The sequence below is a fragment of the Bufo bufo genome, chromosome 6 (assembly GCF_905171765.1).
Source record: "Bufo bufo chromosome 6, aBufBuf1.1, whole genome shotgun sequence".
Taxonomy (NCBI): Eukaryota; Metazoa; Chordata; class Amphibia; order Anura; family Bufonidae; genus Bufo; species Bufo bufo.
Window position 1 is genome coordinate 39411512 of NC_053394.1, and position 25082 is coordinate 39436593.

The 25082-nt window shown below is 45.1% G+C and overlaps 1 protein-coding gene across 1 annotated transcript in view; it reads right to left on the reverse strand.

The window, feature by feature from the left end:
* The window catches only part of ADAM12 (ADAM metallopeptidase domain 12), a 583999-nt gene that overhangs the window by 87206 nt on the left and 471711 nt on the right, over window positions 1-25082 (reverse strand). The window contains exons 13-14 of the mRNA XM_040437739.1: window positions 18776-18865; window positions 9894-10089 (exon numbers count right to left, since the gene is read on the reverse strand). Coding sequence (XP_040293673.1) covers window positions 9894-10089; window positions 18776-18865 — 286 coding nt within the window. The remainder of the gene's footprint in view (window positions 1-9893; window positions 10090-18775; window positions 18866-25082) is intronic.

The window sequence follows — 25082 nt, forward strand, 5'->3', positions numbered from 1 at the left end:
GATGGTTCTTTATGTTCTATTTAAACTGCTTATTCTTCCTTTAACTAAACATGTTATCTAATAAAGCAAGCTGTAGATTACTCTTCTTTGATCTAGCAGCTGACCTGGAGGCTCGACTCCCTTGCTACCGTTCTCCTCGCTCTCTGTTTTCCTTCCCCAGTGTTACTGACATTCAAAGGTATTTTAACAACAGCACCAGAGAGGAGAAAAGAGAACATGAAGAAATGTATCCCTGTGTGATACCACATTAAGACTTAAAGTGGTTGTCATATTTTACAATGCTTTTTTTGTTGTTAGAGAACCCCTTTGAAACTAACCAGATCACATGCGCTCATACTTTTTCATATCGTTGAACTGCTCAACGTTTATTGTATAATATATCCTCTTCATTTGCAGTTATTGCACTCTATCTGAACTGCACTGTGGAAAGGGTTAATGCACATCCTGCTAATACTGAGAGACTTTGGGACTTTTTACCTATGCACTGAGAAGTTAGAAATCTTCCACAGTTACTATAAGGGACTATGCAAAGTTTTGGAGGGTAAAAACAGACACACTCGCCTTCTGACTGTCTGGTTTAGCTCTGTTGTTTATGTCTGCCTATTCATTTCCATAGCCTTGAATTGAGGCTCTGTACAAGTCTGTGATAGACAAAAATTATAACAATGTTTCTGTTTAGGCTGTGCTTCTCCACTCCACCCCTCTCATTAGGTTTTAGTTCAGCTAGAAACTGTATATAAGGAGAGCAATCAGAGCCCATAGTTGTCTGCAGACAAGGACCAGTGTTTAGTAGAAGAGACGAGTAACTAAAAGAATACAGCTGAGATAGGGACGCTGATGAGGGAGCCAGCCAGACGACTGAGCCACAGACTCTGGGCTACCAGCCCTTTGGTCAGGGTACCAGCCTTCTAAGAGAGAGAGGGGGACAGCTAGTTCAGGCCTTTTTCCAGCATGAAACCCTCTTCTGCCAAGGAGGAGACTGGAGAAGAAGGCTCAGTGCCTTCCTTGTATTGTTTTGCACTTGAGTTACTACAGTAAAGTAGCACACTGGTTTACTACAGACCCCGAGTGTCTGGACTTCTTTTCCATTGGCTGTGCCATGTTTTACCCTCCCTTCTAGACGGTGTCCGGGGGACCTAGCGTAGCGTTGGGCCCCCCCAAACCCAGGACACTGCACGGTATATGTTTTTCTCTTGCTGTATACCTTTTTATAGAATAGGGTACTTTAATAAACTATTCAACAGCACAAAACATATACTGGGGTACTATACACCAGGACATTCTTTTGGCCTCCTGTGGATGCATTGTGGCTAAATTTGACACAAACACTTGGAGCTGTCCCTAGCCTATACGCCATATGTAGGCTCTCATTATGATTTAATGTGAACAGAGGTTTAAAAGAGCTCATTTTCGTCTGTGTGAAGGAAGAAGAAAGAGAACCCTTGGTAGTCTCCACACAAGGACCTCTTCCATATACATAGTCTTAAAGGGGTTATTTCTATCTCAGCCTTTCATGGTCGACATGGGAATAATCAGAGTAGCTTTATTCTGTAGAAAAATATGTTTAGTCTGCATGCAAATGAGCAGTTAAATGCACTGAGGGCGGGCCCAAGCCACTTTGTGCACCCTTGCTTTTCTAGCTTTTCTTTGCCAGACCCTCCCTCTCTTTCTAGATTGACAAGGCTAGGAAAGATCTTTATACAGAAGCCTGACCCTGTCAATCAAGAAGGAAAGGGAGGGGCTACAGAGGAAGCAGGAGGAGCATGGATACACATAGTAGCTTGGACCTGCCCTCCGTGTACTCATTTGCATATGGAATAAAAGTACTAAGTGAAAGGTATCATTACATTAAGCTGAGACAGTCCTACAAAGAATTGTGCCTGGTTTATCCGTGAATTTCCTGGTGACAGGTTCCCTTTAAGGAAGCATTCACACGTACTACGAAGGAAGTTCTACAATAGGGCCCACAGAAAGTGCAAGATCCACAAGGCCTGTATCCAGGGGCGGACTGGGAAATTAAAGTGGCCGTGGGAAAAAAAAAAAACTAAAAGTGGACCCATGTTGTAGGGGTGTCCAAATTGACAGAAGGTGAGGCAACACAAATAGGCAGGGCCAGCAATACCATAGCGCAAGATACTGTCCCAGCAGATACATATACCACAGAGCAGCACGATATATTGCCCCAAAAGCTGTCCTTCTTTTGTGGCAATCCATAGATGCCATTTTCTGTCTCCCTCCAGTTGTCTCTGATTAAGATATGGAGCAGGGGGCTTAGGAGGTGAGATGTGAGCCAGAGCAGTAGAATTCAGAGGGCATGTGTGGTCGCTGGTGGGGTACATGAGTTTCTGATTCTCACAGGGTTAATTACCGCTGAGAGCTCATTATGTACCTGGCCAGTGACAGAGAGGAGGACTTGGATGGCCCCATGGGCACCGGCCCACCGGGAAATTTTGCTGTAAGGTCTATGGCCAATCCGCCCCTGCCTGTATCTAAGTTTTGCGGACCGCAAAACAGATACGGTCGTGTGAATGCTCCCTAATTATACATATTGTGATACGTGAAACTAAAAATAAGGTGGAATTTCCTCTTTAAAATACTGAACTTTTAACATTAAAACTGAAGCCAATCCCTTCTGAGACCTCTTTTACCTTGTTTTGTGGGGTCCTGAAGTTAATGAAGCCAAGCTTACATTATTTTGGTAATATATGGAGCGGTTTTGTCTACACGAGTGAGAGAACAGTGACCTGTGAACATTAGAATGTCGTCTGGGATGAGCAAGAATGTCTCATTGTACGACTGTTGGCAAGCAAAACCTGCTTTATAAAGCAGAGCAGAGAAAACCTTCTGCTTAGTCATTGACTTTATGGGGTTTGAAAGGAACTTGATTAGACCATAAACGGTCAGCAGCCTGAGCTGTAGATCTAATTTGAGCTATAAGAAAAAGGATCATAGTCTCTCTGTGAGATTGAAGTTGAGGAACTTGGATGTGGACCAAAAATGAGTCATCTCCACATTAGCACATGAAATGGAAGCATGCTTGACTAAGGAAGACATTAGTCTACTAACCTATGGGCCAGCATGTTTGTCTCTTTAGGTGGCATACACAACAAACTATATCATATATATATATAGTGGTGTTTCGCTCTGGTAGATAGGGTAAGCGGGCGCAGTACAGAGGCAAAATACAAGTTCTCAACTCAAAACGTCAATGTTTATTCACTTAACTTTGCAGTCTTGGTGTTAATTCACACACAATGGAAAGTTCATATAACACAAGTCACCTTGCTGGCATTTCTGCCTCCAGTAGTCCACAGCAGGCTTTAGGGGGCCTGTTTCCCCAGCATGCGGCTCTCAGCTCTCCAGCACGGCACAAAGCCTCAGATCCCAAAAACAGAGACATCTCTGCTGAGCCCATCTGCCTATTTAAGGACAGCCAGGGGCTGCCAAAACCTGGATCGGCACTTAAACTCCGGTCCGGTATTTGACCTCACCTGGCTGGAAACCAGCCCAGCCGCACATGCTGGGAGGAAAATACCTGTCTTGCCAGACACAACCCCTCACTGTGTCACATTGATACATGGTTGACTCTCTATAGATTTTCCCCATACTGTGTCAAAGGCACAGCACTTAGGTAGGCAACGGAATCACAGTAGGCACCTACTTAGCTCATCCATGGCATGAGAACTGTAGATCTTCCTTAGGTCCTTCAAGCATTGTTGGTCCTGAAATGTATACACGTTTGTTCTGGATTATGTACCCCAACATCTCCTTTAGATTGTTGCAGTGAGCCCAGGAGGGGAGAAGAAGAGAGTGGTTGTGGCAGTGGCAATGGTGGGGTTGGTAGCCCTCATGGATGCATACTGCTGCTCCCTGGGCCATGCAGTGATGGGAGGGTGGGAAGGTGACAATCTTTCCAAATAAACACAGGTGTGCAATTCTGTTGTCATTAACACTTTCAGCAATGCTTAGTCTGCAGGGTACAGATCTTAGATTCAGATGGCCAGTCTGAATAGTGGTGGGCACCAGAGGCAATTAAACACTTTCAACGTGCAGTAAAGTCTGTTGTCATAAATAAGTGTTTACCTTACTGACTTTCCAAAAACGGCCTGTGTAGTAGTTCTCAACCATCTGAAAATGTCTGGAGTTGTTCTCTCAGTTCAGTGGCTTTTCTGGCAGCTTTCAGTCTCAGGGATGAAGGTTCCCTGGACTACGTCTAGCTGTCTGTAGCTCACACACATATGTCCTTCCTCTAGGCCTGCTCAGCAAAGACTGACAGTTAACTGTTTGCTGTCTATACACAACCATTGTGGGATTTACAGTGCACAAAAGAATACTTTAACCATTTAAGTACTGAGGCAATGAATCACAACATTAACCCTTTAGCAGTGATCCACTACAATGTTACCCCTTTAGCAGTGATCCACTACAATGTTAACTCTTTAGCAGTGATCCACTGGGTCAATCCATAGTCACTTAAAGGAATAAGCCAACTAGTCTGTTCTCTTTTAATTGTAGATACATTTAAATATTTTGGAATTTAGATACATAAGGATGTTCAAAAACTTTATTCTCTTAATGTGTTGTAAACTATGAAGTATATTGCTTGCAAGCTCAAGGTCTGGGTGAGCTTTCCTCTTTGTCTGGTTGGTCCCATTAATATGTTTAAAATGGTACTGTTGCCCAAACTGTGGCTCCTCCACAGAACGATCCCAGTGGCATTGCCTAAATCTTATTACATTGTGATTGACAAATTGTTGACTCTGTTTTTGTGGCCTAACACTGTTCCTAGATTGGCTAGAGATACTTTAAAGGTACCATTATATCTGCGGAGGTCTGACTCTTGCGAGTATGATATGTATCTATATTATGTAGCTACCCAGTTGACCTACGCTGCTTGGTGGATTCGAGTGGCCTTCAACAACTCAGCGGTAGTTCTAGGGGCCGCCATATTGGGCTCCTATGAGGCGCTGACTAGCCTTGTGTAAAGGGTAGGAGCATATCCAGCTCCTTACTATGCCTCCCATATGGCTGCAGTTATCACAGCCTGGAACTCCTACTCTGTGATATTTGGGGGGAAAGGAGAGACTAAGGTTTGGTCTCTAGTTATCCCTCTTTAAAGAAACTGTAAAATGTACCTCATTATGAGTTCTGGCCCCAAATGGGTATCAAATAACTTACAAGGATGTTTATTTTAGAACCTTCGACAGGAATTTAGTTTGCCACAATCCTTTTTATTCTGCTACTGGCAGTTTAGACATGCCTGTCTAGATCAATTTGATAGAGGACCCATAAGCATGGCATGTGGCATAGTAGAAAAAAACTGCTCGTCAGAAAATATTATGTAGACCAGTCTCTTCTTTCTCTGGAGTGTTTATGTTGCAGCAGCCCTCACCATTATCTAGGGCTTTTTGGCCACTGGAAGGTTGATATCTCAGTTGTCGAAGCATGTCACAAAAAGGAATTGGCAGTGACTTGACGCTCCATTGTAATCGGCGCCAGAGATCAATAAATTCAAATTAAATGGCTGCATAGTCTTCTTGCTGCGTATGCATAAACTTACTAGTGACTGGGTCTGTACTTGCTATATTGAGAATAGATATGGGACAGTCCATTCATTGCCACCTTTTTTGGCTGGGATACATGAGTTTCTGAACACCAGGTTGGACTCGCCTATGAGATGCTTCCCTGAGAATAGTCTGTTGGGTCTGGTTAATGTTCTTTTAAATAATAAATATATCAGATTTATAGACTTTTGATGATCTATGCTAGGAAATCTATCCTTCTAAACTGGAAGCCCCCCAATATACCTTTCCTTTGTCATTGAAAGCAGCTCATTGATTCAGCGTTGACCATGTATAGATTGACACTCTCTGCAAGAGGAGAACCTGAGTAATTTGACACAATTTGGGGTCCTAGGTTGCCTGCCAAAACAACTGTAGGGATCTGTGTGTATGTGTGTGTTTTAACAGGGCAAGTGGTGACACACTTCACTTGACTCTGCAGTTCTAAAATTCCACTTCATTTTTTTTTAGCATCCAGCAGACTCCAGGACAACCACGAGGTGCAATCACTTGGGTGAAGCCACACCACGAAAAATAAACACAAATCACAAATCTAAGACCTTGTCCATCTGGGCGCTTACTAATAGCTGTACTCGTGTGGGGCAGAATGGTAGGTCCCTCTACCAATCCTGCCTACCATTCCAAAAAAAATCCAGCCCATAAAGTCTGAATAAACTAGTTCCAGCAAGCTATAATTTGCTAAAACAATAGAGTCTTCTGGATTCCTTTTATCTCACTCATCTGGGCTAGATATAAACCCCCTCCAGTACTTTACCAAAGACAGTGTTACACAACCTAGAAGACTCGGTCTGATTTTACCCTGCCTGGTGCTGCAGTCCGAATGGTGTGAGATTGGTTGTACCTCAATTGAACAACAATTACTAGTTTAGGGCACAATTGCTATTGTGTTTCTATCACATCTCTTGATCATTTTAATTGCATTTCAGAGACTCTACTCTGCCTTTCTTGTTCTTCTATGACTTTGAGGGTAGGGAACGTATCTGCTGTTGTTCCCCTTTTCATTGTAGTTACTATGGTTACTGTTTTCTTCTTGAAAACGCATAAAGAAATACTTTACAAAAAACATTGTTGTCACATCAAAGTCTGATCAGTTGGGTTCTGACCACTGGGACCCCAACTATGAATAGAAAAAGGTAAATCAACAAGGCCTCGTTGGACTTTTGTTGATCTCAAAATATGCATTCTGCATTTTGCTGAACGAAACGTCTGGCCCTCAATAGAGCAGTCCCATTCTTGATACGGACAAGAATAGGACATGGTCCTGCAGAATGGACGTGCCCACGGTGTGCTGTCTGCATCTTTTGAGCCCCATTGAAGTGAATTGCTCAGAATTCGACCCGCAAAAAATGCGGCTTGGATGTGGACCCAAACCATGGTCATGTGAATGAGGCCTTAAACTGCTGGCCTCAAGGATGCCAGAGTCTAATAAAAAAAAATGGGACAATGGTTCAATGATGCTGCCAGGGGCTTTTTGGTGTGGAATCCACATCAAAATTCTGGAGTCAAAGGATGTCATGTGAATGGGCCCTTACTGGGCCCACCGCCACTGTTCCTGTTCCCGTGAGGTCTTCAGTCTTCATCTGTGGTCCTGAGGGACTGGTGGTAGCAGATTGCCGAGGAAACTAGCGCATGACTCTGGCAGCCTATTTAAAAAGCGTCTGTCAGCAGGATCAACCTCAATAAACAAGGTACACTCCCAGATCTGATGATGAGGCCTCATGCAGATGACTGTATCTATTTTGCAGTCCACAAATCGTGGATCTGCAATATACAGGTACTGACTGTGTGCATCCCACATTTCCCCTTCTGTGTGTTCCGCCGAATGTTAGAAATGCCTATTCTTACATGCAAAACAGACAAGATTAGGACATGTTCTATTTTTTATTTTTTTTGCTGGGCTGTGGAACAGATATATGGTACGGTGTGCAGTCCACATATTTTGCAGCCCCATTGAAATGTATAGGTCCGCGTCTGATCCGCAAAAAATGACGATTGGATGTGGACCAAAAATACAGTCGTGTGCATGGAGCCTTAGAATGGTACCTGTCTTGTGAAAAGTGGTTTCTTCGTTCCACTTAGGAATAATAAATGGCACATGGTACGTGGGGGCTTTGATTTTGCATTGGGGTCCAGGAACTTTAAGTTACATCTTTGGCTTTGACCATCGATGAATATCTTGAGGTCGAATTATGAACATTATAGAACTAAAACATTTGTCTTATTGCATCATTAATCCTAATTATAACATGGACAGAAGTGATCTGGGGGGATTGACCTCAGGGGTGACGGGAAGCAGCTGTCAGGCCGTAGGAAGCCATGGCTGGTTACATCATTACTTGTAAATAAGGACATGTTTATCTGGGGCTTTAAATGAGCGGAGAAGAAGTCACTGATAAAAAAAAACTAAAAACATTCAGTCAACATAATTTCCTGAGGAAGTTTTCCACTCAGGAAGCCCCGAGTTAAACATGTTTTCCAGCATCTACAATCCTGACCTGACGCTGCGGCGTGTCAATCCAACTGAGATAATTAATGGTTAGAGTCCTCGCTGCACTTCTCCTTCCAGAATCCTCCGGCTGTGCCCCTCGTATTATTCTGTATCTTACAGGGCACGTCCTGTGTTGGCGTTGCTCCATGAATACAATGCCAGAGACTTTTTAACCACTTTTTCGTAGAGCCAAAAAAGAGCTTTGCAGACCAGAAATTTTGGACATTTTTTAAATAAAAATATATAGAAATTTACCAAGAAACATTAACAGCATATTTTTTTTAAAAAAAGGACCTGTAATCTCCTGACCAGGGGTGGCCACTGCCAAGACCATGCAAATGCATGGGGCCCCCTGACAGCTGGTGAGCCCCTGTAGCAGGCACAACTTTCAAGTGCATCTGCGCCCTCGGGACAACAGTTGAATATAATGGTGAAGCAGGGAGCGGTTAGCTCCATACTCCACCGTTCAGGTCGTTGGCAGGTGATGTCATGGCGCTTGCTGCACCTAGCCGCCAAAACAGACAGGAGCAGGTCTGCAATGACAGACCTCTGTTTGTCCTGGGAACATGGACTAATGGTCTAAGTGAGAATTCATTTTGGAGACACTAAAGGGCCACCATATTGTGTTGGGGGAACGTAAGGGGGCATTATTCTGTGTTGGGGGGCACATAAATGAGCCGTGTATTGTGTTCACATAAGTAGGCATCATATTGTGTGAGGGCCACATAATAGGCATTATACTGTTTTGGAGGCACATAAAGGAGCCTTATATTGTGTTGGAGTTATATAAATGGGCATCATAATGTGTAAGGGGCACATAAAGCAGCATTATACTGTGTTGGAGGTACATAAGTGGTCACCATATTAGCGGTATGAAGGGGGCAGAGCTTAGCGATGTGACGGGGTGGAACTTAGCAGTGCAATAGGGGCCCCGAAACGTATCTTCTCTACTAAATACATGTATTTTCTATGAAACCACAATTAATACTCTTGAAACTCTGCTATGTACTGTTCCTTTGTTATTCCTCTGAAAATGGATGAATATGGACAGCACGGTGGGGACTGGCAGCGCTGGGGTCCTGGGTTTGAATTTGGCCAAGGACAACATCTGCATGGAGTTTGTATGTTCTCCCCGTGGGTTTCCTCCAGGTTCTCCGATTTCCTCCCACACTCCAAAGACCTTATTGATAGGGACCTTAGATTGTGAGCCCCATAGAGGACAGTGTGGTGCTAATGTCTGTAAAACACTGCATAATATGTCAGCGCTATATTAGTGCGTAAAGTAAATAATTGGCAACTGGGTGTTCCCCTTAAATGGGAGCTGAGCTGCAGTAAACCACCATCAGATTGCACAGAGAATGGAGCTGTGCTTCTGCCTCCACCCTCTGTGCTCGTTCTGACATTGATGATCAATCCTGGGGATAGGTCATCAATATCTAGAACTCAGCCAATCCTTTTAATGTACTATTGACCTCTAGACCACCGGTGATGTACAATTAACCACTTGACCATAAGGGTTTCTGAAATTATGAGAAAAACTGATTATAATTGGTGACGGGGAGGGGGGTTCCTTTGCACTTATCTGATATTGATCAATCCTCAATATCTAAAACTCAGACAACCCTTTTAGTGTACCCTTGACCTCTTCACTGCTCTAGACCACTGGGGAAATTAGAATTAACCACTGGCCCATAAGGGTTTCTGAGGTTATGGTAAAAACAGATTAAAATTGGTAGCGGGGAGTTCCTTTGTACATTCAACCTGATGAAGTCTAACAACTGCAATTCAAGGAGTACAGTGGTTCCACTCAAAGGTGCACCTACCTTGACCCCACAGTGTGATACATTGCTGTTCATGAGTCTGACACATGCCGCTATAGCAGTATCCATCCAGCGTGTAACAAGGGTGACCATCGTGTAGATAGACGTTAGCCGGGCAGTGTGCGCTGGCTCCTGTGCAGAACTCCGGTAGATCACAGAAGTTACTGGCATCTCGGCAAGGAGTCCCACCGGGTTTCAGCTGAAAAATGAGTGGACAAATGTTAGATAATGTCTGCATTTCTGTGCCAAATGGGGTTTAGGGTGTTCCCTAATCCCATATTCTGACTCATTGATGACTGACTGCTATGTTGTACTGCCCAAGGCCTCAAGCATGTCGCAACGTTTTACAGTCAGTATTAGATGGCGCTGTTATATGTGGCACTAGGGAATGCTCCTAATATATCCGTACTATGACATCCAATGGAGCAGATGGATTCCAGAAGGACCTATAGATTTTTATGGGGCTCCGTATATCTCAGACCTTACACACAGCTGAATCTGAGGCCTAAGGCTGTGTTCAAACAGCTATATATTACAGTGCCGTATACTTAGAGCCAAAATGACTGCAAAGCTTTTTTTACGTCTTACCATTGCTGTGTGAATGCAGCCTAAGACAAGGTTCATACTTCTGCATAGGGAGCCAGTTCCAAAAGGTGGTACTAGCGAGATGGTTTTATTTCTTTGGGAGATACCTCTTTGCATATTATTTTCCCATGCAGCACTTTCACTAAGTCTCCGTACACGGCTGGTTTCTTTAAGGAGAGACAGTCCCCTGTCTAAACTAAGTAAAGCTTTGTTATTCGCCGAAGTGCACAGACTACCTGATTTTTGCACCTGCTTTGACATCAATGACAAGATGAAAATGTTCTGTAAAATCTCGGCTTCATTGGTAGGGGATGGCAGAACGTTCCTTAGTGTCAGGGTTAGGGTGGGTTTCCATTAGTGTTATAGTGTTCCATTATAACGGTTATAACAGAATATAACGGAATTTCAGGATAAGAGGCATTTCGGTTTTGCTCTGTCCTGTCGACAGGACTTTTTTCCTGTCATATATAACGGAACAAAACGGGACCGTTATATGTGCCCATAGACATGTACTAGGACGGAGCAAAACAGAATGCCTCTTAAAGGGTTCCGTTATTCACTCTGTCTTAAAATTCTGTTATATTCCGTTATAACTCTGTTGTAATGGAACTCTCTAATGGAATTCCTAACGCTGGTGAGAACCCGCCCTTATAAGAGTCAAAAATGTTTAGAACGGCATGTGTTGGGCTCTTTCGGGCCATAAAATAAAAAGGTCACGATTAATTCCCCTCCAAAATAAGCATACTATAACTGATAAAAGTCTTGAGTGACATTTGAAATCAGGCTGAATATTGGAGAATGACTGTGGAAAAGAGAGAGTTGTACCAATAAAGAAGAAGCTTACGGGAGAGCTGCCTCAACGACTCGAACAAGTCTCCAGCCATTATCATTCGTTTCAGTCAGCTAATGTAGCCGCTGGATTACTTTCAGCAATAAAAAAAAAAGAAAAAATATACACAGTGCCTTGAAAAAGTATTCATACCCCTTGAACTTTTTCACATTTTTCATGTTTTGCACAAACTAAAATTTTTATGTGATAGACCAACACAAAGTAGCAAGTACGTGTGAAGTGAAAAGAAAATGATAGATGGTCTTCAAAATGTTAAATAAATAAAAATCTGGAAAGTGTGGCGTGCATTTGTATCAGTGACACTGATATCCCTAAATAAAATCCAGTGTCACTAATTGCCTTCAGAAGTCACCTAATCAGTAAATAGAGTCCAACTGTGTGTAATTTTTTCTCAGCATAACTACAGATGTTTTGTGATTAGTGTTGATCAAGCACCAAAGTGCTCGTGTGCTCGAGAAGAACATTTCGCAATGCTCAAGGCTCCACCTGGGTGTTGGGACTCTAGTTCGACTTAGGAGTCCCTGCTCTGACTCCATATATAGCGATGTCCATATATGCAGTCAGTGCTTGGGGACACCCAGTGTATTTAAACCTAATTTAGCCTGTATTTCAGAAGTGTTTCTGCCAGGATTCGAACTCACAACCTTCTGTATTAGAGGCAAGGCACTTAACCACTCAGCTATAATATCTGCATAGCCAGTTACTTAAAAAATATATATCCATATATATATACATATATATACACTGCTCAAAAAAATAAAGGGGACACTTAAACAACACAATGTAACTCCAAGTCAATCACACTTCTGTGAAATCAAACTGTCCACTTAGGAAGCAACACTGAGTGACAATCAATTTCACATGCTGTTGTGCAAATGGGATAGACAACAGGTGGAAATTATAGGCAATTAGCAAGACACCCCCAATAAAGGAGTGGTTGCGCAGGTGGTGACTACAGACCGCTTCTCAGTTCCTATGCTTCCTGGCTGATGTTTTGGTCACTTTTGAATGCTGGCGGTGCTTTCACTCTAGTGGTAGCATGAGACGGAGTCTACAACCCACACAAGTGGCTCAGGTAGTGCAGCTTATCCAGGATGGCACATCAATGCGAGCTGTGGCAAGAAGGTTTGCTGTGTCTGTCAGCGTAGTGTCCAGAGCATGGAGGCGCTACCAGGAGACAGGCCAGTACATCAGGAGACGTGGAGGAGGCCGTAGGGGGGGAACAACCCAGCAGCAGGACCTTTATTTTTTTGAGCAGTGTACATACACAGGTATATATATATTTTTTTTTCTAGTATTTACACATTTATTTTGTGGCATACATTTTTTACAATTACTAAAAAATATATAAAATATATAAATCGAATTTAACCTCTATTTCTGAAAAAGTTTGTGATGGGATTTGAACTCACAGCTTCTGCATTATAGACCAGAACTTTAACCCCTACACTATATAGTGTAGGCTCAGTGAGGGGGCGTCCTCCCCTCTTGTACCAGGAGTCTTCCAGGGGAAGCAGCTCGGAAAGCACCATGACTCCTTGCAGTTCATAGACTAAGTATTACAAGGGGGTCAATGACCAAAGGCACCCCACTCAGCGGTACCAGAACCTCTAGAAAGTCCAGTAACCAGACTGAAGCCAGAGATTAGCACAGCAGAGAGAGAGAGAGAGAGAAAGCAAAGTATTCAAGTTCACCCCTGGAGCCAAGAGAAGGATCAAGTATTGTTTGGATGACACAAGTTTATTGCAAGTTTATTCAAGTAAAACTGTTAAACTTCTGTCTGGACTCTACTTATTCTTCCAATTCCTTTGTTGTTATGGAGCCTAATCATAGGCAGCGACAGTATCCAGGTAGGAGCACAGTGACACAAATTTTTAGGGCCGCATCACTACCCTTCATTCCTAAACACTGGGACCCAATCGCCCTGGGGGACTGCCCGTTGGACAAGCACAGCATCGTACATTGTATAGTGGCTATACTTGGTATTGCAGCTCAATTCTATTAACTGGAATGGGACTGAGCTGCACAAAGGTCATGTGACCATTGAACGTGACATCACTGGCCTAGGAAGAGGCCCCAGCGCTTATTTGGCCCCTTCAAACATCTGATCGTGGGGGTGTCGGGAGTTGGACCCCGGCAGATCTCATATTAATAACTTAGGCCCCATCCACACAACTGTAATTTGCTCCGCAAAAAATGCAAAACCATTGATTTCAATGGGGCCCTTTAAGCTCTGCTCACTCCTCGCTAGACCCTAGTGGCTTCTTTTCTTCCTGCCTGGAGTTCCCTCTGCCCTTAGTGCACGTTTACATGTGCTCTCTATGACTCTTAAAGGGCCAGCCTAAGCACAACCTAATATATCCCCAGCCTATGAATAGCCTTCCCTGGCTATGGGTACCTTCCCCTATGGTTTCCAGTTTGTCTAATCCCTGTGAAGATGTGTTTTGAGTCATCTGACCTTCCCTGTGCCACCTGCCCTGACCTTTGGCCTGTTTACCGGATTGAACAAACTCTGCTTGCCCTGATCTCACCATGTCTTCTGGCTACGATTCATCCCGTCCCCATTGATGCTCAACATTGGTGTCTCTTGGCCTGTCTGGGTTAGCTGTCACTTAACGGAGGCTACTTCAAGCAGCCTAATGGTCCCACTGCAGCGGAGTCCAGATCCCTGCATAGAGGTGATAGGGTAAAAACCAAGGGGGGCACTCAAATCACGCCCTTAGGAAGAGCCCCAAGTACTATTCAGTGACACAGTAGGTCCACATCTAATGCGTTACAACTGGATTATATAGTTTTATAGTACATTTTGAGACAACCTACTTGCACACATGGCAGGCAGACATTCTACTGACTTGACCAATATTCCTCATATTATATCAAACCTTTCTTAGAAACCAGAACCATATTAGCCTGGCTATTGACATGGGAAGAGAAGAATAAGCTGCTGCCAGAAGAAGCCAAATATCTACCATGTTTAAATCCAACACACCCCAATCCTTCTTTCCTACTGAAATCTACCATTGGTTGAGAGTTGGAAGGCCCCAATACACATGAGATCATTGGCCAATCCAAAATTGGCAGGTTTGGTCAACTTTTCTCTTATGTGTGTGGCCAGAGTTAGCCTTTGTTCACAGTGGCCTTTTTGCCATTCTATCAGGGATTCTTGTATTTTTGATGGCAAGATCGGCACAATCTGAAGATCCAGTCTGACTGTCAAAGACAACAGAACCCCAAAGTCAATAATTTTTTATCAAGAGCCATCTGAAAATGGATCCAACATGGCTATGATGGCTTTGTCTAAGGCTCCATTCACACGTCCGTGGTGTGTTGCGGACCCGCAAATTGCGGATCCGCAACACACCCGCCCGGCACCCCTATAGAAATGCCTCTGCTTGTCCGCAAGCTGCGGACAAGAATAGGACATGTTCTATCTTTTGCGAAGCTGCGGACCTGAAGATCGGGGCCGCGCTCCGCAAATGTGGATGCTGACAGCACACTGTGTGCTGTCCGCATCCATTCCGTCCCCATTGAAAATGAATGGGTCCGCACCCGTTCCGCAAAATTGCGGAACGAATGCGGACCCATTTGCGGACGTGTGAATGGAGCCTAAGGCAGGGTTTCTCAACTCCGGTCCTTGGGACCCACCTACCAGTCATGTTTTCAGGATTTCCTTAGTATTGAGCAGGTGATATAATTAGTGTCCATGCATCAGGACTTACCGAGGATCGGAGTTGAGAAACCCTTGTCTAAGGGCTCATGCACACGACTGTATGTATTTTTCGGTCTGCAAAACACAGATCGGCAAAAAATACGGATGACTTCCGTGTGACATCTGTATTGCATCCAGTTTTTTTTGCGGATCCATTGTAACAATTCCTATTCTTGTATTCTTGCCCGCGAAACGGACGAAAATAGGACATATTCTATCTTTTTTGGGGAACAGACACACGGAAATGGAATGCACATAGAGTCATTTTTTTCTATGTGGAATGCACATAGAGTCATTTTTTTCCAGAACCATTGACGTGAATGGTTGACTATAACTTGAATGTGAGCTGCAATACCAGACACAGCCTAATGATAAGACTGGCGCAGTTTCTGAAACTAAATATCAGAATTTTTTCTTCTTCTATAATCTGATACAACCCCTTCCGCCGACCAGATATTCAATACTTTCCAGTTTATATTTTATTTTTACTCGGCAACACAATCGATCGCATTATGAGTTAGTATTCTATGGGCAGAATCGGCATGTGCTTATGTACAGTATGACTAAAAAGTAATATAAAATGGGAAGAAAAGTCCTTGCCATGTAAGTGCAACAACAATGCTGACGTCCCGGGGCGATTTGTGTGTTTATTAGTGCCTGGGAAGGAGGATGAAGAATAAGCAGACCTGGAAGCAGATACAATAGGCCTCAACTTCATTTGGGGTTTATTTGTCTGTCATGAATATAAGTCTTCCCACGTTCTCGCTAGTAAATAGGATTAAAGTGACAGAGGGAATACGATCTGCGGAGGAGAGATCGATGCGGGAGAAATGTTATTCTGTAGATGGCCGAAATGGAATCTGATAAAGAAATGACTTGACGTGTTGGATCTACGTCGGTTTTACTCATCCCGCTATCATCTGCCTGCCATGGAACGCTGGGATTTGAGCCTTCTGTCAGAGATACGTCGGGAATATTTCCCATAGAAAACTATAAGCATAGAGCGCAATACGTGTTCCATAGGTTCCTATGTTAAAAAACATATATATATATATATATTTTTTTTTTTTGGACTAGCTGCCTCTGTAGCATCACATATTGGATAAACACAAGACAAAACAACACCGTTTTGGCAACCGTTGGGTAAGTGGTGCCCTATGGACATGACTGGTAAATGTGGTGTGAACACAGTCTAAAACATAAAGAAGAATGAAATAAAAAAAAAATTTAGGACACCTGGGTCCACATAGGATGTCATTTGCGGCACAAAAATTTGCGACTAGTTAGGCCAGTTTCACACCTGCGGCAGAACCTCCTGTAGGCTGTTCCGGTAGAGAACAGTCTGCCGGAGTTCTCTGGATCCGGAATTGCCAGATACTGCCGTCGTCCCGATGGACTATACTGGAAGCGATCCGTCCCCACCCAGCAAATATGCCAAGAATCGGCCGATTCCCTTCATTGTCAGGTGGACCTGCCGGACGGAACGCCCTGCTGCAGGTGTGAAAGCGGCCTTATGCACGAATTTGCTGCAAATTTTGCTGTAGCTATGCAATGCAAAGGGTAAAATCCACGTCGGAAATCAGCAAAATAAATTGACATCCTGCAGTTTTAACCCCTTAGTGACCACCCATACTCCATTTTATGGCAGTCACTAAGGTGCCTTAGGCTGCGCCCGCCACATGTACAGCGCTGACAGAGGAAGCGGACTCCCTCTGTTTCCCACTGGCAGCCCGTGATCGCATGTGTGTAAAGGCTGGCTGGGGTCTGATATAGGCCCAATGCCAGCCTTGAGTATTTTCCAGGAGGCTGTGACTCTCTGGCGCAGCCTGCTGATCAATGTCAGTATAACACTGACATTAAAATGCAATCCACTATGGGGATAGTGCATTGTATTTTAAAATCAATCAAAATGTTGTCAGTTATAGTCCCCTTGTGGGACTATTAAGTGGTAAAAAAACAACAACACATTCATTAAATAAAAAAAATTCCACTGTTTTTTCATGTTTGGTATTGCCGCATCCGTAACGACTCGCACTACATAAATATCATGTAAATTATCCCCTACGGTGAATGCCATAACAAAAAATAAAAATGACAAAAAAGGTAAAAAAAACTATATGTATTAGGTATCACTGTAATCGTACTGACCCAGAGAATAAAGAAATTATGTTATTTATACCGAAAAATGAACGCCGTAAAATTTATAACGTGAAAACTCAGTGGTAGTATTGATTTTTTCCCCCCATCTCCCTCCCAGAAAGAATTAATAAAAGTTAATCAGAAAGTTATGTGTACCCCAAAAATGGCGCCATTAAACTACAACTTGTCCAGCAAAAAACAAGCCCGCATACAGCTACATAGACGGAAAAAAAAAAGTTATACCTCCAAACTTTTAGACGTACCCTAAAGCACAGGCTGTTTATAGGGCTTATCGCAGGGCGCTGTTATCTTGAATTTATGTGGTCAATTAGCATTTAAAGGGTCACTAATTTTTCTAAAAACTGTTGATATACCCTAGAGACATATCAGAAGTTTCGAGCGGTGGGGGTCCGAGTGCTGAAACCCCCACGATTCCTAAAACGAGAGGAGAGAAGCACGTGCACATCGCCCTCTCTCTCCTCGCTGCACGAGATGGGATTCATAGAACGATTCCGTCCTCAGCTGCTATGCGCGCGCTTCTCTCCCCTCATTTTAGGGATCGTGGGGGGTCCTAGCACTCAGACCACCACAGATTTAAACTTTTAAAATGTCTCTAGGACGTGTCCAAAGTTTTTTCTTTCATGAAAATGCAGTGCAATCGGCAGGCAGCAGGTCATAGGGCAGGTCGATATATAGTCCTATGGGAAAAGATTCTGTACAGCTTGTAATTTATACATTTAAATCGCGTATGCTATGCTGAGGAGTCATGTGGGCGGTCCTACTCACTGATTGACAGCTATGAGGGCATTAACCCCATCCTGGCTGTAGATCACCTTGTTGTGATCCTATTGTACTCCTTGTGTTTCAAAACCAGGTTCAAACATACACACACACCAGCGAGCGATTCGAGCTGTTCAGCTTTGTTAAATCGCAAACATCTTTATTGTATTCAACAAGGGGCGTCCATAGATCTCATGGGGTCCCACTTAGTATGGGCCCTCCTTCCCTGCCCCATTTTACCCAGCATGTGTGCATCACATTAGCAATGCAAAATGCAAACTATAACTCCCCAGATTTGTGAGAAATGTGTTTGAAAGACATTTTTTGCAAAAAAAAAGTGTAAAAAGTAGAACCAGTGCATTATAAATATGGTGATCATTGTGAACAGTGTAAAATTGAGGTAAATACATAGAGAAATCTCCTGTTTCCCTTTATAGTATATTCTAAAACTAGCTGCCTGCAGCCACCACTGGGGGGAGCTCCGTGCACAGGAATTTATATAGCTACTATTGATATCAATGGGAGCGTTGAATCATTTCTTTGCACCGAACTCCCCCTAGTGGTGGCTGCCGGAAGAAGCACTGAACCTATGTCAGGAAAAGGAGAAACAGTTCTGCATTTAGCCGTAAACGTGAGTGCAACGTCATGTAACTCATTTTACCAAGGTATTAAACCTCTCATTGCTCTCTCCAAAGTAGAGTTTTCCTTAAAATTTACTCCTATTTGTCTATATTACCCCTTTTCATTGGATGCATAACTTTACATTTTCCTTTCTAAACCATAAAGGCGTATGTTTAAATGTAAGGCTGTAAAGAAAATCACCTTGCAGTCTTCACAGCAGAGTCCATGAGCGCACAGGGCTCCCGGAGAGAGAAGGCACGTGCTGGCATTGCAGCAAGGGTTTGTACATTCCTGCAACGAAATTCAGAGAAAAATCTTAAAATGGGGTAGTCAACGTTATTCCATGTAAAAACTGAAAATCAGACATCATATAGGACATGACAATCTCTTCTAACAAAGCTAGACCCAGCCCTGTACCTCACATGGGTCCAGAGATCTCCCCATTCATTGCTCTGCTAGATTTATATCAAGCTGACAGCATCCTTTCTGCTGCAGCTCATGGGGGCATGTCCTTTCTGCTCCATCTCTCTCCCTATCACAGCTCAGGGATGTGTCCTTTCTGCTGCAGCTCTCTCCCTATCACAGCTCAGGGGTGTGTCCTTTCTGCTCCATCTCTCTCCCCCTATCACAGCTCAGGGGTGTGTCCTTTCTGCTCTATCTCTCTCCCTATCACAGCTCAGGGATGTGTCCTTTCTGCTCCATCTCTCTCCCTATCACAGCTCAGGGGTGTGTCCTTTCTGCTCCATCTCTCTCCCTATCACAGCTCAGGGATGTGTCCTTTCTGCTCCATCTCTCTCCCTATCACAGCTCAGGGATGTGTCCCTTCTGCTCCATCTCTCCCCCTATCACAGCTCAGGGATGTGTCCTTTCTGCTCCATCTCTCTCTCTATCACAGCTCAGGGGTGTGTGTCCTTTCTGCTCCAGCTCTCCCCCTATCACAGCTCAGGGGGCAGTTGAAGGATGGAACTGAGCATGTGCACCAAACTCAGTGAAGGGAACAGAGAAATAAGAAAAAGAAAAAACAGCAGGTGGCGCTATACAGATACATTTAATTGAATAGCCCGGTAGCTATGACTGACCCCTGGACATGACCATAATACAATTCTATTATACTCTATATATAGAGGACTACACCTCCCAACATGACCGACCCCTGGACATGAACATAATACAATTCTATTATACTCTGTACATAGAGGACTACACCTCCCAACATGACCGACCCCTCGACATGAACATAATACAATTCTATTATACTCTGTACATAGAGGACTACATCTCCCAACATGACCGACCATTGGACATGACCAAAATATAGTTCTATTATACTCTATACACAGAAGACTACACCTCCCAACATGACCGACCACTGGACATGACCATAATACAATTATGTTAAACTCTGTACATAGAGGACTACACCTCCCAACATGACTGACCCCTGGACATGACCACACATAGAAGACTACACCTCCCAACATGACCGATCACTGGACACGACCATAATACAATTATGTTAAACTCTGTACATAGAGGACTACACCTCCCAACATGACTGACCCTGGACATGACCACTGGACAGTTCCATATTATATGTACCAGTGAACTATGAGGTTGTGTTGCAGTCATCGTCTCGTTACATGAAGGTCATTCAGGACAGGCAGGAGATTCTTTCTGACCATGGGTGATGAAACGTTTGACCTTGTGCTCGATAACTCAAGGAAGAAGCTGTTCTCTGTGTAATAGGAACGGCGACGATCCAAGCTTTATCAGTCTGGACTCATCATGAATCACACTGAAAAGATTTTGGCAGCCACCAAACCTGGTTGAGAAATGAAGCATCTGTCCAAACCCGGACATCACCCACTGCATCCCTCACCCTGATACCAGGACTTGTATTCACAGATACCTGCATTTACTGAGCACTAGGACATCACTTGGGTGGCACAGGCTGGTCAGAAGCAGGATCGTGGTGCCAAGATTAGTCCAGTTAACAAATAGGAGTCATTAAAAGGAAATGGGTAACGAAGACAGACCCCTTTAAGTAAGAGCTGTATGTTCTTTATGTGTCTCTCATGGTCCTTTTGGCCTAGGATGCCATCAAAACAAAAGCGCGGCTCCTCTCTTGTTGGGTACATTGCTATATGGGCATCTGTGACTGACAATGGTATAGGAGCATCTGGGGCTGACACAATGGAATGGGGGCATCTGGGGCTGACACAATGGAATGGGGGCATCTGTGGCCGATACATTGGTACAAGGGCATCTGTGGCTGACACTGGAATGGGGCATCTGTAGCTGACACAATGGAATGGGGGCATCTGTGGCTGACATAATGGTATGGGGCATCTGTGGCCGATACATTGGTACAGGGGCATCTGTGGCTGACACTGGAATGGGGGCATCTGTAGCTGATACATTGGTATGGGAGCATCTGTGGCTGACACACTAGTATAGGGGCATCTGTCGCTGACACATTGGTATGCTGGCATCTGTCGCTGACACATTGGTATGGGGCATCTGTGAGTGACACATTGGTATGGGGGCATCCGCGGCTAACAGTGTTATGAGGGTATCTGTGGCTAACACATTGATATGGGGCATCTGTAGTTGATGCATTGGTATGGGGGTATCTGTGAGTGACACGCTGGTATGGGGCATCTGTGGCTGACAAATTGGTACCGGGGCATCTGTGGCTGACACATTGGTACCGGGGCATCTGTGGCTCACACACTTTTTGGGGCATCTGAGGATGACGCATTGGTATGGGAGCATCTGTGGCTGACACACTAGTATAGGGGCATCTGTCGCGGACACATTGGTATGGGGGTATCTGTAAGTGACACACTAGTATAGGGTCATCTGTGGCTCACACACTTTTGGGGGCATCGGAGGATGACACATCAGTATGGGGGCATCTGTTGCTGACACATTGATATGGGGTATCTGTGGCTGACATAATGGTATGGGGGGCATCTGAGGATGACACACTGTTATGGGTATTTTTAGATAATGTTTGCTATTGTGGGGAAACACATGAACGCTACATGCTGTGATGAGGACAACAATGGCTGACACACTGTTATGGGGGCATCTTTGGATGATACAAGCTGTGATGGAGCCCCTTTATATAGTGCAACTCTTGCACCAGAGGGTTAAAAAAAAACAAAAAAAACATTCATCATTTCTAAAATATCTACAATATCTGTCATCTTAATATGTAAAAATGACATAGAAATAAAAAATCCTCCCAGAACCTGGATGAGCGAAAGCTGGAAACCTATGGCTTCTGCGTAGGTTCAGCCGCTCAGGTGGTTTTACACAATACAGGGGCATTACACACATAATGTAACTTCTAAGAATTCGGAAAATATTTAATTTCATGAAAGAGAAAGAAAATATTTGAGGCTGTATTCATATTTAGTAGCGGAGATTAAAAAGTAGGCTGGGAAGACGGCCACCGGCATGATAACAGCATAATGCTGGGTATAAAAGTCACCGCTTCTAGCAGAACTAATAAAGTGTCGCCAGATAACAGTATTTTCTGCAGAAAATCACTGACCGAAACAGCTGAAAGGAATGAAAGATGAAAAAGGGCAGGAGAGTAAAAAACATAACCTCAGACACTCCAAAGCATTTATTATGTGGGGGGTGGGTGATTAGAATCAGCTTTCTTTTGGGATCCTGTTTGGGGTGCCCATGTGTAACCCAACATTAGACTTGGGTGCTTGCTGTACATAGTTGGACACTGATTTGACCATGGGAGCCCAGTGGTTAGTATGGGCATCATAATTCATCATGTTCCCCAGTTTTTGTATTTTTGAGCTATCTCTAGGCTTTTAATTGACCGTGGCAAAAACAAAAAAAAAACTGAAGAACCCTTCCAAATCTTGCAGGTGCATCTGGTGTGTATGGATCACAGGGTAACACAGTTATAAAAGTAAACTTTTAATAAACAATACTAAAATTAAGCAATAACTCCAAAGCTGTGGGATACTACATAAATATGCACCCACCATATCAATATCATGGTGAGGTTGATAAAACTAGAAAAAGTAGGAATGGGGGCAGGGTGGGAGAGGGGGAGGGTGTTAGATACAGCAGTGGCCACTTCAGTATCACCTACAGTAGATACCTCTATCTGTGAGGCACCCTACAAAGAACCACTGAACTGGAACCTACCCCTGTCTGTACCCTGATTACACCCTATACTGTCTTGTCCTGACATGTTATACCCCAGAATGTGGGATTTATTAGGGGACTAGGGAGGGGAAAGGGTGAAAACTACCTTCCACAGCAGAAAATGAATTAAAATTGTTAAAAACCCCTAGTGACCCTGCTCCCCCCTCCTCTTGTCACCTCACTAGTGACCCTGTTCCCCCTTGCTTCCCCTCATGTCACCCAACTAGTGACCCGGCTCCCCCTCCTCCTGTCCCCCCTAGTGACCCTGCTTCCCCTCCTCCTGTCCCCCTAGTGACCCTGCTTCCCCTCCTCCTGTCCCCCCTAGTGACCCTGCTCCCTCCTCCTCCTGTCACCTCACTAGTGACCCTGCTCCCCCCACTAGTGACCCTGTTCTCCCTTGCTTCCCCTCCTCATGTCACCCAACTAGTGACCCTGCTCCCACCTTCTCCTGTCCCCCCTATTGACCCTGCTTCCCCTCCTCCTGTCCCCCCTAGTGACCCTGCTTCCCCTCCTCCTGTCCCCCCTAGTGACCCTGCTTCCCCTCCTCCTGTCCCCCCTAGTGACCCTGCTTCCCCTCCTCCTGTCCCCCCTAGTGACCCTGCTCCCTCCTCCTCCTGTCACCTCACTAGTGACCCTGCTCCCCCCACTAGTGACCCTGTTCCCCCTTGCTTCCCCTCCTCATGTCACCCAACTAGTGACCCTGCTCCCACCTTCTCCTGTCCCCCCTATTGACCCTGCTTCCCCTCCTCCTGTCCCCCCTAGTGACCCTGCTTCCCCTCCTCCTGTCCCCCCTAGTGACCCTGCTTCCCCTCCTCCTGTCCCCCCTAGTGACCCTGCTCCCTCCTCCTCCTGTCACCTCACTAGTGACCCTGCTCCCCCCACTAGTGACCCTGTTCCCCCTTGCTTCCCCTCCTCATGTCACCCAACTAGTGACCCTGCTCCCACCTTCTCCTGTCCCCCCTATTGACCCTGCTTCCCCTCCTCCTGTCCCCCCTAGTGACCCTGCTTCCCCTCCTCCTGTCCCCCCTATTGACCCTGCTTCCTCTCCTCCTGTCCCCCCTAGTGACCCTGCTTCCTCTCCTCCTGTCCCCCCTAGTGACCCTGCTTCCCCTCCTCCTGTCCCCCCTAGTGACCCTGCTTCCCCTCCTCCTGTCCCCCCTATTGACCCTGCTTCCTCTCCTCCTGTCCCCCCTAATGACCCTGCTCCCCCTCCTCCTGCCCCTCCTATTGACCCTGCTTCCCCTCCTCCTGCCCCCCCCCCCTAGTGACCCTGCTCCCCTCCACTAGTGACCCTGCGTGTTCCTGTATGGAGAGGAGCCTGGCTGGAGTGTAGTGAGGCCTGTGTGTCTGTCCCTGTGTGTGTGTCTGTCCCTGTGTGTGTCTGTCCCTGTGTGTCTGTCCCTGTGTGTGTGTGTGTGTGTGTGTGTGTGTGTCTGTCCCTGTGTGTGTGTGTGTCTGTCCCTGTGTGTGTCTGTCCCTGTGTGTGTCTGTCCCTGTGTGTCTGTCCCTGTGTGTGTCTGTCCCTGTGTGTCTGTCCCTGTGTGTGTGTGTCTGTCCCTGTGTGTCTGTCCCTGTGTGTCTGTCCCTGTGTGTCTGTCCCTGTGTGTGTGTGTGTGTGTGTGTGTGTCTGTCCCTGTGTGTGTGTGTGTGTGTCTGTCCCTGTGTGTGTCTGTCCCTGTGTGTGTCTGTCCCTGTGTGTCTGTCCCTGTGTGTCTGTCCCTGTGTGTCTGTCCCTGTGTGTCTGTCCCTGTGTGTCTGTCCCTGTGTGTCTGTCCCTGTGTGTCTGTCCCTGTGTGTGTGTGTCTGTCCCTGTGTGTGTCTGTCCCTGTGTGTGTGTGTCTGTGTGTTTGTCCCTGTGTGTGTCACCATCACCATGCCCGCAGTGTTCCTATGTCTTGACACAGCTGCATCAGGACATTCAGTGCGGGGCAAGAAGAAGAAGATGGAAGAGGAGGCAGCGCTGCCAGCATGGAGTCCGTGCGATAGACACAGGGAGGCACACTAAGGACGTAGGTAACTCTACCACATTATCAGGACTAATGTTATCTGTGTTTTTACATAGGGCTGCAGGTAACACTACTACATTTTCTGTACTCAGATAGCCATCACTGTGTTATCTGTGTTGTTACATAGGACTGCAGGGGACATCTACTATATTATCTGTACTCAGAAAGTTATCACTGTATAGGGGGCCCACTGAGACTTTATCACCCAAGGGCCAACATGTGTGTGGGTGTGGCTTTAGGGTGGGCGGGGACACAGGGGCCCAATAATCTCCTATTGCCTGGGGGCCCCATAAGTTGTCAGTTGGCCCCTGATATAGCCT